Source organism: Garra rufa, chromosome 11, assembly GCF_049309525.1.
Source record: "Garra rufa chromosome 11, GarRuf1.0, whole genome shotgun sequence".
Classification (NCBI taxonomy): domain Eukaryota; kingdom Metazoa; phylum Chordata; class Actinopteri; order Cypriniformes; family Cyprinidae; genus Garra; species Garra rufa.
This window is the reverse complement of record NC_133371.1, coordinates 9,764,984-9,780,341: the sequence shown is the minus strand read 5'-3', so window position 1 is coordinate 9,780,341 and position 15,358 is coordinate 9,764,984. Positions and strand designations below refer to the sequence as shown.

At 35.6% G+C, this 15,358-nt stretch overlaps 1 protein-coding gene across 1 annotated transcript; it reads right to left on the bottom strand.

Moving 5' to 3' along the window:
* Positions 1-2,215: 2,215 nt before the first annotated feature.
* Positions 2,216-7,569, bottom strand: rbm7 (RNA binding motif protein 7). The gene is made up of 5 exons (XM_073850847.1): positions 7,409-7,569; positions 6,270-6,432; positions 5,824-5,911; positions 4,198-4,291; positions 2,216-3,218 (listed from the first exon to the last, which is right to left on the bottom strand). Exons 1-5 carry the CDS (start codon positions 7,499-7,501, stop codon positions 2,877-2,879), a joined length of 780 nt encoding a protein of 259 aa, XP_073706948.1. The 5' UTR covers positions 7,502-7,569; the 3' UTR covers positions 2,216-2,876.
* Positions 7,570-15,358: the final 7,789 nt, after the last annotated feature.

Here is a 15,358-nt window from a genome sequence, read left to right as displayed (position 1 = left end):
ATATCAGTGTCAGCAAGTTCAGACAGTATTAACCGTGTGAAATGATGGAGGTGAACAGACATTTCTCTCGGGTTTGTTACAGAACAAGTGAGAAAGACAGCTCTTTCCAGACAGCAGCAGCAGCAGTTTTGTTTGACATTATGATGCTTATTACAGATGGACCGCTGCTTTGATGTTCATGGCGCACCGAACTCCTTCATCGAGCACAGTGTCGGGTTTCTGCTTTTCAGAGCCGTGTGTCCGCTGTCCAAATGATTATCATTTTCCCATGTATGAGAGTAAATATAACTCGCAGAAGATCCGAGATAGCAGCCGCCGCGTTCAAAGCGTAAGGGATTATGTAAAGGAAATATAAAGATCTCTGGAAAAGCTTTGAGCTCTTTTTGGTTGGAGACCTTGATCAAAGAGAAGAAATGAGAACAACTGCTGCTGGCTTTAAAACAGGGGGATACAACAGAATATCAAGATAACCAGACTGTACAGTGGGGAGGTGGTTCATATGGCACCTGTGAACTGCACACAGCGCCTAGATAGATAGATTAGATAGATAGATAGATAGATAGATAGATAGATAGATAGATAGATAGATAGATAGATAGATAGATAGATAGATAGATAGATAGATAGATAGATAGATAGATAGATAGATAGATAGATAGATAGATGATAGATAGATAGATAGATAGATAGATAGATAGATAGATAGATAGATAGATAGATAGATAGATAGATAGATAGATAGATAGATAGATAGATAGACGTTTGTCTTTTTAAAGAAAAAGTTGGATAACCCTTGACTTACCAAAACAAGTTAGCAATTAAGTGTCAGTTTAATTTACGAAAACAGAACATATATTTCTAATATTTTTTTCTGTATTTTTTCCCAATAATTATCGGCGTGATGACAAAGACAGGCTACCGAGGACAGCTTTTTTGTACTCATGCAAACATTAATGAATTTAATAAAGTGGAATATTTTAAGACTTAAAATGAAAAAGATTACAAGTTATTTCGCCCAAATCATGGGTTGAGAACAGTTTCATGAACATTTTATAACTTCATACCGTTACTTACAGAAACATTATGCTATTCATATGCATACAACAATATATCGATTTTAATAGAGTAGTGAAAGGCTGACGGTGGTGAAGGGCCCCATATACAGCCACCGCTTTCTGCATCACGGACGCCAAGCAGCTCAATCAATTAAGCAGTGAATGTGCAGAGGCTGAGCTCCTCAATAACGCGTTTCCCAGTACAGCAGCTTCATTAGAACCCGATCCTCCACAGATTAATGCAGAGACACAGGGCTCAGCGCACTTTTGGATCGAGGAGCTTTATGGGGATGTTCGGCTTCATACGCACCGGGAGCTGCTGACAGCAGCTAAAGCACTTTCGGAAGGGCAGATTATGACCTTAGATCGGACATTAAAGGATTCCGCTTCATGTCACGTAGTTGTTGTAGGGCGACCACTGGCAGGTCAAGACACTAATTGTATCACGATTATTATTGTTTATAATATCTTCACAAATATTTACCGAAAATATTTTCGACAGAAAATTACAAACATTCTAAAAGATTCTCTGCTTGCATGAGATCCCATAGACTTATTTACAGTAACAATAATTGTAGTCCATAATATTGTAGTTTCTTTCATTTTTCTCGAGTGATTAAAGACCTAATGTTTTAAGTTTATACGTATAATATAATTCCTAAGACGTGTCTGTTTTTTTTTTTTTTTTATGAATGACAATTAAAGTTGGAAGTTTATACAAGTACGTTTGGCTAACCAAACTGAACACTCTCAAAGAACAGGCCTACCAATAATGAACATAAAGCTGAATTTAATATTGATTGGATGATGGTCTACAAAAATGTACTTTTGCAAAATTGTATGAATCTATTTTAAGTACTAATCTATTTTAAGTAGGACCTGACTTGTTAGAATTGACCAAGCTAGTTTCCAATTTAGTAACCACTTAAAAAAACCTGCATTACAACATATACATACTTAACTATAAATAGCATGAATAAATAATAAATATTTTGCTAACACATGTGTAGGTAATGTGTCACCTACAGACAACGAAAATCCCTGTGAGAGCTACTTGATGTGCCTTGACTAGTTAGAAGTAGTTGTTGAATTAAAACACTCAAGTGTTTATATGGATGTAAACAAATGTAAAAGTTCAACAAATTCACAACAGCAAGATATCTGTAAATTGAGACTTTTATGAAACCAAATGTTGCACTTGACAATAAAAATGGTATATTTACCAAAGTATTAAAACTAGCTATTGTTCCAAATTTTCCAAAGACAGTCTTGACGAATTAATAATCAATTAATAATCAGTATCATCCCAAAAGAGGAATGTAGAAAGTTAACAAAGTTCCATAATGAGAAATCCTGAGAAATTACAAATTTCTAGAAAAAGAAAAACAACCTACCATAATTTGTTCTTTTATACATTTTGTTGTCGTATATACAGAAGTGTTTCTCAAAAAATTTCTTAAAAACCAAAAAAACAAAACAAAGGTGTCCCCCTGAGATCAAAACATAGATTTAAAAAAAGGCCAGCACGCAAAATGGCCAGTTTATTACTGGTTTTGTATTTTTTTTTTTTTTTGATCCTGCATCTCTACAAACAATTTCCAGTCTAAACCCCTTAATTTTACTATGTCAAAAATTTGCTTTTTTTTGCAGTACAGTCGTACTCTTAAATTTCTTCTTTCTTTACTTTTTTTTTTTTTTTTTTAAACAGGCAAGTCCACCAAATATAAAATGTTAAAATCTTAGAGGGTAACAAAAGGTTATTAAAACAGTTGATTTTAAAAAACTAAAATAAAAAAAAAAAAATAAAAAAATAAAACGCAACTAAAAACGTTTCCATCGCCCATCTCTAGAGTCTCTGGAGTCTCTCCGTCTTTCAGGAGGGTAATTTCTGTTGTGTCCTCCACTGCGGTCATCGTGGTGATAGAAGTCACCTCGCTGGCTGTCGCGCCGATGCCGGTCATAGTTGCTCCCACTGTTGCCATGCCATTGATCTCTGCCCTGATAGTTATTGTCCTGGTTAGAGTGGCGATGACCACGCTGGCCGGACCAATCCTGTTGCCTCTGATTACTATCTGCAGGACTGCGCATTTGCTGCATGCCCTGCTGGACATTTCCATTGAGCTGGAGCAACTGCTGCATCTGAACTTGCCTCATGTTATTCATCTATTTAAAAAAAAAAAATAATAATAATAATAATAATAATAAAAAGTGAATGATGACTTTAAATCCTTCAGAGGATATTTTAGATATGATACAGGAAGAGACAGCATCTTTAAATATACAATTCCAACAAAAATCCAAAACGTAAATGAGTTCCTTCCCTCATCAGAACAAACTGAGGAATGTAGCATTATATCACTTAGTAACCAATGGGTGCCATCAGAATGAGAGTGCAAACAGCTGATAAAAACATCACAATAATCCACACCAATCCAGTCCATCAATTAACATACTGTGAAGTAAAAAGCTGTTTTAACAAAACAAATGTTAATTGATAGACTGGAGTGGTGTGAATTATTTGTGGATTATTGTAATTAATTACTTAAACCCATTAAGTAGTCATTTAAACCATTGATTCTGGCCAAAACATCCATAATCTATAATGACGCTTCTTTCAGTTGTTGACTCACATCAAAATCCACCCACATATTTGTTTGGAATTGTTTTGGCTTGTTAGTGTTTGATCTGTTCTTATTTCTTTCCTGATTCAGATGACAACTTTTTCACATAAAAAAAAAATATATATATATTAGGGACTCATATTTTATATGGAAGCAACAGAGTTAATGTCTTTAAGGATTTGTTTCTTACAAACATGATTTGAGTAGTGTGAATTACTTATGGATTATCATGAGGTTTTAACAGCTGTTTGGACTTTCATTCTGACAGCACCCATTGCAGAGGATCCATTGGTAAAGTAATGGAACGCTACAATTTTCCAAATCTGTACCGATGAAGAAACAAACTCATCTACATCCATTGGATGGCCTGAGGGTGAGTACATTTTCAGCAAATTCACATTTGGCTACTCCTTTAAATGTCTATCAGCATTAAAATTTACTTCTGGTTTGAAATTAATTTACATAGAGTTTAAAAGTACAAGTTCAAACATGAGTAGAAGTGTTAGTAGAGGTGTTCTCACCATCGCCTGTCTCTGCAGACTGTCAGGTGACAAGAAAGTCCTTTGCCCATGCTGTGGAGGAGAGTAGGACGGAGAGCCCATCTGCTCTGGGGTTCTGCCATAACAGAAAAGAAACGTACAACAATTCAGGTTAAAACTCATAGAACCAAGGCAATACACTGCCGTTTAAAAGGTAGGAGCCAGACTTAAATCCTTATATAAATTCTCTTTTATCCTGGATTTCTAAATTGCCTAAAATGTCAAAGTTTTTGGTTTCTTTTCATACTTGAAGGTAATCGTTTAAAACGTAGGTATTGTACATAATTTACTAATCATGGTGTGTGAAAGGGTGGGATCTACAAAGAACGGTCAAAACTAAGCAAATACACTACCAGTCAAAAGTTTTTGAACAGTAAGATTTTATGTTTTTTTTTTTTTAAACAAGTCTGTTCTGCTCACCAAGCCTGTATTTATTTAATCTGAAGTACAGCAAATGTTAAAATATTGAAATATTTTTAAAATAATATTTACCATTTGAATATATTTTAAAATGCAATTCATTCCTGTGATTTCAAAGCTTCAGTGTCACATACTTCAGAAATCATTCTAATATGCTTATTTGTTGTTGAATAAACATACTTTTTATTATTATTATTATTATTATTATTATGTTGAAAATAGCCAAGTAGAATTTTCATTGACGGTTTTTCATAGAAGGTTTCTTTGGCGAACAGAAAGTTCAATAAAACAGCATTTATCTGAAATAGAAATCCTTTGTAACATTATAAACATCTTTATCACTTTTTATCAATTTTGAAAGCATCCTAGATATAAATATTACTATAATTAATTTTTTAGTTAGTTATTATGACTCCAAGCTTTTGAATGGTGTAGTATAATGTTACAAAAGCTTTTTATTTCAGATAAATGCTGATCTTTGGATCTTTCTATTTAAAAAACAATCCTCAAGTGTTTTAAAAAATATTTATGATGATAATAATAATACTAAATTTTTCTTAAACAGCAAACCAGCATATTAGAATGATTTTTGCAGGATCATGTGACACTGAAGGCTGGAGTAATAATGCTGAAAATTCAGCTTTGATCACAGGTATGAATTACATTTTAAAATATATTCAAACGGAAAACATTATTTAAAAAAAGTAAAAAATATTTCAAAATGTTACTGTTTTTGCTGTACTTTGGATCAAATAAATGCAGGCTTGGTGAACAGAAGAGACTCAAAAATACTAAGCAGCAGCAAAACTGAGATGTTTGAGTAAAATAAAAAATAACAAAAAAAAAAAAAGCCTCTGTGAGCATAAGACAACTCTTTCAAAAACATTTAAAATCTTACCAACACCAATCTTTTGATTGGTAGTGTACATAATCATTCTGTACAACCCTAATATTACACACTTGAGGGAACTGATTCCCCTAAACATTATTGGCAAACTTCATTTAAGTACATACTGATTAACATCCCTCTGCCTGATGAAATGCAGTCACAAATGATCAAAATTAGACTAAAATTATGATGCAAGTAAACGTGCAAAGAGTTTCAGCCGACATCTTATGACAAAATCACTCGAAACAGAGAAAGTGTAAACATAACCACTAAATCGCTACATTTCAAACAAAGGTTACCTTCCACCACGGTGACCAGGTGTATTTGCTGGACTGGGATTTTGAGAGTTCGCTGGACTTTTGCCTTCCTGATTAATATGACTGCTGCCTGTTAAAAACGAAACAGATTAGATGACGATTAATGTGGCTCTTACACTTCTGGACTAGGGAAGAGTGCCTTTTTTTGTGCAGAAATCAAATTTTAAAGCATTAATTTTTTTAAGTTTCAGAAGAAAAGCAATTAAAGGCAGCGAAGCAATTTAAAATAATTCTCACATGAATCTCTCACAGAATGAAATAGTATACATTTTTTAAATTCTGTGTACAATTCCAGCACAGCCTTATTTTATTTCCTCTACTACTGTTTTAAAACATAGATTTTTGTGGGAATGTCAGCAACTTGTGAAATGATTGGTGTGTGGCTATGCTAAAAATCACAGAACACAGGAAAAAATGGAAAATCTTACCGGCTCTGAACTGTATATTGAGCTGCCGTCCGTATAGACGAATTCCATTCAGCAAGTTCAAGGCGTAGGGCACAGACACTTCATGTTTGTAGTTTACAAATGCAAACTGTTTTGATTTTCCATCATTGTCTTTAGGGATTTTGACTTTGATCAATGGCCCAGCCTATAGGAAAGGAAAAAAACAAGTGAGACTTCTGATTACTGTTATTTACGCCAAGACACAACAGGCAAAGCCATTGACGAAAACAGCACCGGTCAATTTTAAGATTTTGCTCTCATAATGTGTTCTTTCAGACTTGTGGAAAGAAAACATCCAAAATAAACATCTAAATGTTTACGGCATCTTTAAAGGTTGTTTTCTCATTTCTATTTATTTATTTTTTTCCTCCTCCACTGAACCAGGAACTAAATTTGAAATGTGTATTCCTATTTATATTGTGAAGGATATCATTTGTTTAATTTATGTTTGTTCCTAAAACATCGTGATTTTTTATATATTCACAATATTTTAATAGGAATGCCCTAGATATTCTTTGTAGAAACCTTTAGCCTAACTATAAAAAGTAAAGAAAATAAAATAAGCATATTAAAACAGGCTTTAGCCAGTGTTGCCATTTCTGTTATGGAAATATATGCAAATTCATGTATATATAATTAGAAAATATATGGCTTGTATATTTCAACACATTTCAGAAGTCTAATACAGAACTGCGATTAATCAACTAGGGAACTATGGCGTTACTCTTTACTTAAAACGCATAGCCTTATTTATAAATGAACGCCTCATTCATCAAAATAAAGGCTTAATGCAAATAAATGACTATAGCTAAACTGTAATGTAGCATAGACAGCAACAGTAACTTATTATAAACAGCAAAACAAATGTTCTGTTTTTAATAATCGTATGCGTATTCAAAAATGTTTCAAAGTAAACTACATCGAACTACGCAAACAACAGAGACACGTGCTAATAGTAAATGCAGAAAACATTGTAAAGAGATTTTAAAACGACACCGTTGTGCTAATTTGTAAAACATGCATCTATTGCGTTTCAATTAGACCGTTTGTAAATACGCTTAAAATAACAAGCAGTCCATCATTAGCATTAGCAAGCTAATCAATGACGCTAACGCACTTACCTGCAAAAACAGCTCAAATATAACTTCTTCTGTTACTTGTTGGTCCAGATTCCCAACAAATAGAGTCCGGTCAGCCTCATCGGCTATTCCCATTTTGCAAAATATTGATAATCCAGCCGGTTGATTACGGTAACTCTGTTAGCTCGAATTTATGACCAACCCATCAGTCTTTAAAACACGGTAGCCGTGTGTGAGCAAAAACTGTCGTGATAAACAGTCGATTCACGACAGAAGCCTACAATTCCAGTAATGTCCACAGGGAAGCGCCATTTCACTGTTTAAAGAGTATTGTTTACAAGACGTGACTGTACCTGTTTTGTACTGTTTTGTAAATTGACCTAACCATAGGTATTACAGTTAGTACTGACACTCGGTGGGACGGCCGGACGAACGACATCAGAGGTGGCTGTCAAAACCAAATTTAGAGGTAAATAAACATTTTACTATGTGCTTAAATTAGATTATTGAAAAATATAGGTAATTATTTGTGTGTTCACACCACAGACAGAAAGCTGCACTTGTTGATGTTGTGGAGATAATGTTGTAGAGATAACAACTGGCCCTGTCACAGATAAAGAACAGGGTTTCGGTTACTATTGTTAGGTTATTTTTTTCATTGCTGCATGCTGACTCATTGAAAAAAAATGTGCTAAGTGATTGCTCTGTGACTTTCATATTCAAAAAGTGGCCCTGAAAAGGCAAACGAAAACCAAACAACAACAACAAAAGGTCTATGTGAGCTATGTATAATACACTGTAATTCTTTAAAAACTACTTAAATTGCAAAAGAAGACAGACAGTGATGTTACAATGTTAATATTTTCAAACACTGGGTCATACAATATTCATAAATAAGTTATTCAGTGTTTTTAAATGTATTGCAGGCTTAAATATTTTAATGCATACATGAATTGCAAACATATTGAAAGCATATATGGTTATAGTTAGTCTATTTTTACATATTTACTATATGTATATATTTTAAGGAGTTAATGCATTGTGACGTACATAAACTATATAGCCAAAAGTATTCGCTCACCCCCTTATAATGAACAGGGTTGACTACTTTAGTAATTTCCATGAGTACAAATCTTAATGTTTAAGTATAAAATGATATTCTAGGGAATTGTGTGCTTCTAATTTTATAGCAACAGTTTGGACAGGACCCTCTTCAATTCTAACATGACAATGCCTTTGTGTATAAGGCAAGGTTTAAATCAGAATGACTGATTCAGTCAGTGTGGAAGAACTCGACTGGTCTGCATAAAGCCAAGTCCTAATCCCAGTTGAACACCTCTGGTGTGACTTTAAATGCTACTTTGAGCCAAAAACTCATCACCAAACACCAATGACTTGTACAAACACTACATGGACAAAAGTATTGGGACACCCCTTCTATAAAACAGAAATAGGCACTTCTAAAACTGTGGCAACAAATACGCAAACGTAATTAATGTATTTAAAAATTGTATTTCCATCTCTGTTGCAAAAGTTTTGGATTTGTCTAAAATGACTGTACCCATATGTACAAGTCATTGGTGTTTGGTGATGAGTTTTTGGCTCAAGGTCTGCATTTAAAGTCACACCAGAGGTGTTCAGATGGGATAAGGACTTGGCTTTATGCAGACCAGTCAAGTTCTTCCACACTGACTGAATCAGTCATTTTGATTTGAACCTTGCCTTAAACACAAAGGCATTGTCATGTTATAATCGAAGAGGGTCCTTTCCAAACTGTTGTAATAAAATTAGAAGCATACAATTCCCTAGAATATCATTTTATGCTTAAACATTAAGATTTGTACTCATGGAAATTACTAAAGCAGCCAAACCTGTTCATTAGAAGGGGGTGAGTGAATACTTTTGGCAATATAGTGTCTGTCTAGTCATAGAAGTACTAAAATCAATTAAATAAGATCAATACATCACTAGATCAATTCAACTGAATATATATTAAATCCAGGCAATCTGGTGATATTGATCTAATTTGATTGCACTAATATAAAGGGATCAATCAGGACAAATTAACTATGTTAGTGCATTTCGATGCTCTGTCAAACCTATTATTTACTTTGACATAATAGTGAACCGTCACTTTTAATAATGTGAACAAGAGGAAGTGACATCATTGTATCTTCAGAGGAGCCATGTTCAAAGTTGGTAAGCTGATATAACATTTATAATTTGTTGTATTTTCATGCTTGAAAAGTTTAGTTCACCCCATCACATATAAACAGAATCTGTGTTTATTTTTATTGTTGTGATAGTTGGCACTAAAATGTTGTCACACTAATGCTATTTTGGTTGAAACAATGTGTTTTCTGCATATGGTACTTGACTTAAATACACAAAAGGGGCCAGAATTGTACCTTTTGGGGTACAACAGCTGGAGCAGTACCCATAAAAGGACATCAAGTTTTTTTTTTGTTTAGTACCTTAAGGGTACATATTGCTACTCTAAAGGACTAAAGTGTACCTATTAAGCATAAAAAGTGCAAATATGTCATGTTAGTGACAGGCTGTTGTACCCCAAAAGGTGACCCCTTTCTTCTGTGTATAGAGATTGATAGTGGAGAGACACTGCAGGTGAATAGGGTAAAAAATTAACCAATAGTTGTCACCTTACTTACTCAGCTGATTGATTACACTAATAATTGCAAATATTTTTTTTTTATTACAAGTTTTCTAAAATGTTATGTTTTAATATGCAAATGAAGCATTGCTTAATGAAATATGCACTAATTTGCATACATTTTCTAGTACAAAAACCTAGACGCTGGATGAAGTCAGTTTCAAAATTCTTGTTTAATTTTTTTTTGTCAAAAAACAGGCACAAAACGATTTTTAGGGAGATAAAATGTATAAAATCAAGCAAATTATATATGAACAAATCCCACTCTAAAAACCTTCAGGATATATACAAGAATAAAAATGTAAAGTTTGGTGTGTGTAAGTGCTACTGAGGTGGAGATTAATGGCTCAGTGTAGGAGAAAGAACTAATTTTGAGAAAACGACCTTTCAAAAAAAAAATATAAACCTTTTAAAATATATATAAAATCTATTGACACAGATAGATAAAGGGCTATAAAAGAAACACTTAACAGTGTCTTTCGGATGTCTTTTCTTTCCACTAGTCTGAAAAAACACTTTATGAAACACCAAAAAGCCCAAAATCTTAAACCTGACCGGTGCATGATTCAGTTATTATTTTTGGTTATTACGCAGCAGTGATTTGTAGCCTTTATTTACAAGCAAACTAAGTCACAGAACATTTGATACTTAAATAGCTGATTTTCTTCTCTGTTTTATTTATTTATTTATTGTTAAAATGTTCATTGCTAATTTTAACCTAACAATGGTAACTGCAGAATATGCTTATAGTTGTAAAATCATACATTTTTCGATTTGGGCATATTTTCTTTTCCAAATTGTCTGTAAATGTTATGCCCGCTTTTAAGCAAGTTCGTTGATTCCTTGATTTCAAGGGCCCCACATCAGCAGTTCTGTTTGGTGTCGCTAGGCGGCAAAAGAATCACACACTTCACCTGTAAGTGTGTAAGTTCCATCAGCCAACAGTAGATGGCACTGTTCGCCCTCAGAACTTCAGAGATGTCCAAAACAAACTCCAAAAGCAAAAAATATACTCATATTGAATTTCTGTTGAGCCAGGGTGTATTCTGCAAATCTCAGTCAGAAAAACAAAGAGAGCGTGAGAGAGAAAGAGAGAGAGAAAAGAGTAATACAAGAAAGAAAGAAGCTTTCTGGAGTTTCTTCTATGCCTGTTCTTGTTTTGGAGTCCTGAGGCAAGATCTGTGCAGCCAGAAATATTAAAGTCAGATTCACAGGATAGCCAGTGTTGCAGGCTCCACAGAGGCAGAACATCACAGGGGAGTGCAGAATTTCCTCTGCCTTAGTCACGACTTGGATGGAAAGTGAATTATTCCCTCAGCGACCTCGTCACACATCACTGTAGTGCACTAAAATTAAAAGTGTTGGCATTGTAGTCTTGCAAGTGCCTGTGTTGGCCTTTGGCAAGGCAGAATAAATGCCAGTATATTTAACTAATGTGTCATGACCTGTTTTGTTGCAACATGTCAGCATGCTACAAATTGGCATAAGTCAGTTTGAATTATACCTTATTTTAGTCTTACACTGCCATACACTGGGGGCCACAATTAATTCTGGGGGTGTATGGAATAGTTTAGTGGGGGGAAAAATATTAAAAGAATTATAAATAATAAAAATAAACAAATCAAATATAATTGATTGATTGTTTTTCCTTAAATGTTATAGAAGTTTTCCCTAAGCCATATAAAAGCAACAAAAAGAGTACTTTTCTAATAATCTGTTTTAAACTACCTTCATATTTTTTAGTCCTTTACTGCAGACACTCTTGTTTGTCATCCACTCAAATGTTAAAGCGTGTGAGGGCAGAATAGTTCTAGTTTGTTTATATTAAGAGGGCACTTAAGTGTATTGAATTCCTGATTAAAATGTGTCCAAGGCAGCCCTGGGCAGACTGAAATGTCAACTGTTACACTTAACATGATTAAGACATGCACTCTGGCATCCTTGTCTCTATCATATTAAGAGTGTTTGTAGCCAGCCAGCATTATTTTAGCAAAACGTGACATGGGGTTTTATTGCTCTGAGCGAGGTTGGCCACCAAACAAACCAAAGCGCAGCTGTGGAGATTCCCAGATCTAGGCCATCAACTACGTCACTTATGCCGCATTCACCCTCTTCACTAACCTTGGGGAAAATCACCAGTATCGCCTTGATTATTCGCTGGTGACTTCAACCTCTGTCCCAGTTTCCCTCCTCCTCCTTTGCTCTTCTCTCCAGCACAAATGTCTTTTTGACTCATCATATCCATAATTCATGTGGAATGAAGTGATGTAGGATCATTAAATGCACATGAATATTTGTGGTATGAAACCTTAATGGGGCGGGCCGCTGGCAAGCTCAGCCCGGTTGAATGGCTGCGTCCTGTTAGCTGAGAATGGGGCGTAATGTCTTCATGAGAGACGAACTGAGCTTACGCCCTTTCTGCCCTCTCGGCTTGGGAGAGATCGCTTTTTAAATGCCCCTAAGGTGTCACGGGTTGCACAAAGATCAATCTTGCTTAATGCAACGGCCAGGGAATGCATCTGCCCTCTGCTGCATCGTAAGTGAATGCCTGTAATTATTGATGGATCCGCAGAGTGCATGGATAGGCATGCACATGTAAGAGATATTAAAAGCAGAGCGATAGGCAGAATGCGGCTCGTGACATAAACTATGCAGATGTCTGATAAGAGGTCTCGACTGGAACAGACATCAGGCCTGTCGTAGCTGTGAAATGGCTGCCAGACTGAGATGAAATGTCCTGAAGAGAAGTAAAAATACAAGTCCTATCAGTGTGCAGACCGAAACGCTGATGTCATGTCCTGTTTGCAGTGTGCGGGTCATATAGAGGGCCAAAGGCAAAGGACTGTGTCCTAGAGACAGATTGGAAGAATTGTAGTTATTAAATTTGACTGTGCTTTTCCAGAATTTGTGCTTTGGTGCGAAATCGCAGAAGGCGTCGTACTGGATCATAACCCAAGCAGACGTATAGACTCTCTTAAACACAATTGATTTCCAAAGACGATGCACTGCTGTACTGAATTTAAAGGGATAGTTTGTCTTAATCATGTCATTCTAAACAAATATGACTGACTTTTTTCCACTGGATGTAAAAGGAGTTATTATCATAAGAATATTATGATAACTCTTTTCATTATTGCAGGATTAAGAAGAATAGTGAATAACAGTGCACTATTCAGATTTGAATTGAGAATGTCTTTTAATTTTAATTGAGATGAAAATGCAATTCAAATTTGCATGTCAGGAGATAGAATTAAAGCAGGGCTGTCAAACTCAGTTCCTGGAGGGCCGCAGCCCTGCAGAGTTTTGTTCTAACCCTGCTCCAACACACATACTATGCAGTGTTCAATTAAGCCTGAGGAGCTTGATTAGTTGGATCAGTTGTGTTTAATTAGAGTTGTATCTAAACTCCTCCAGGAATGGAATTAAAGTGAATTCAAATTCAAAGAAAATGTATGTAGCTGTAAAGTAGAAAAGCAACATTTTTCAAACTTAATTTTGAATGTTGGCTTGACAAATCCTTGTTTGAAGGCTTTTAAGTTTGAAGTCCTCTTCCTGTCATTCCAGTTCCTGTGGGTCTTATGACCGATGTTCCCCCTTTTCCCAACATTGGCTCATTGGAAATACATGTCTTTATATACACATTTCTGCAAAACTTAAAAAACATAGCTATATGTATAAATCACAGCAGTTTCCAGTTGAAATAAACACTATAGGCAGTAAAACTCCAACAACTTTTATTCCTTTTCACACAAAGTATTATTTACACGTGCAGAGTTTTGCTTAATAAAGCCTAATTTTCACACAATTACTTGCAGAATATTATATAATGGCTTCAAAACAATTTTAACATCCTACGCAATTTGAAAACTGATACTTCTGAACTTTGTCTTCACATATGCACGGGTTTTCTAATTCAGTAGGTTTGCTCAGTAGTTTACCCAATATGGCGTTGCATTTCAGTGATGAAGAGCTCCGGTATGAACCTTGTGAAACAAAACAGCTCCAATCTGGATAAGTTAAAATAGCATGGCTGCATCAACAAATGTGCCTTTATATCACGTTTGCATTCATTAACACTATCGGTTAGGTTTGGGGTTGGGTTTGGTGTAGGGGATATTTCCAACATGATAGAGCATTAACCTTTAGCGACACTACCCGGATATTTGAATTCCGAACAGCCGCAATACGTACCTCAAGCAGTGTAATAAAAACACAGCAATAAAAACGTGACACCGTCACTTATTGAATGTGTGTTTCAGCGCCACTCTCTTTCACTTTGAAACTGTCGTGAAACGTGCAGTAAGGTACATAATTACAGTGCTGCAGAAATGTATAGAGGCACATATTTCCAATGAGCCTGAGTTGCCTTTTCCACCGGCATGGACCGGGTGCTAGTTCAAAGCTAGTTCTATTGCCGGTTTGGAATTGGTTCAATTGGCGAGCCTTCTAAAAACCAGTTTGAGAGCTAGAGAGCCACCACAGAGACAGGTCTTACGTCACTGTAAACGTTTTATCTTTCTCAGCAATGCTAGTGTGGTAGCGCCAAGCACAAACACACCAGGCTTGTTCGAGATGCATTGGCGCTGTGCAGACTGATCGGTGTATGACAATAAAGTACAGCGAGAGCGATTGGAGAGCAGATGACTCTTTAAGCTTTTGAATTGCTCTTGCGGTATTTTGATGTAATACGCAGATCATTCTTCAATCGTTTTTAAAATCACACTTGTCAAATGAAAGCAAGAAAATTGTTATATAATATATCCAAAATCCAGAAAACGCATTTAAAAAAAAAGTTATAAATTGATTTGCATTTTAATGAGTGAAATAGGTATTTGATCCCCTATCAATCAGCAAGATTTCTGGCTCCCAGGTGTCTATTATACAGGTAACAAGCTGACATTAGGAGCACTCTCTTAAAGGGAGTGCTCCTAATCTCAGTTTGTTACCTGTATGAAAGAAACATGTCCGCAGAAGCAATCAATCAGGTTCCAAACTCTCCACCATGGCCAAGACCAAAGAGCTGTCCAAGGATGTCAGGGACAAGACCATTGCAAAGCAGCTTGGTGAGAAGGTGACAACAGTTGGTGCGATTATTCGCAAAAAAAAGAAACACCAAATAACTGTCAATCTCCCTCGGTCTGGGGCTCCATGCAAGGTCTCACCTTGTGGAGTTTCAATGATCATGAGAGCGGTGTGGAATCAGCCCAGAACTACACGGGATGATCTTGTCAATGATATTAAGGCTGCTGGGACCATAGTCACCAAGAAAACAATTGGTAACACACTACGCCGTGAAGGACTGAAATCCTGCAGCACCCGAA

Bases quoted from the DNA above. Each gene is read 5' to 3' on its own strand.
- rbm7 (XM_073850847.1), bottom strand. From the start codon at position 7,501: ATGGGAATAGCCGATGAGGCTGACCGGACTCTATTTGTTGGGAATCTG. The intron at 4,292-5,823 runs GTAACCTTTGTT...CTGTTATGGCAG, and splicing joins CCTGGTCACCGTGGTGGAAG to AACCCCAGAGCAGATGGGCT. The intron at 3,219-4,197 runs GTGAGAACACCT...TTTTTTAAATAG, and splicing joins GTCTGCAGAGACAGGCGATG to ATGAATAACATGAGGCAAGT.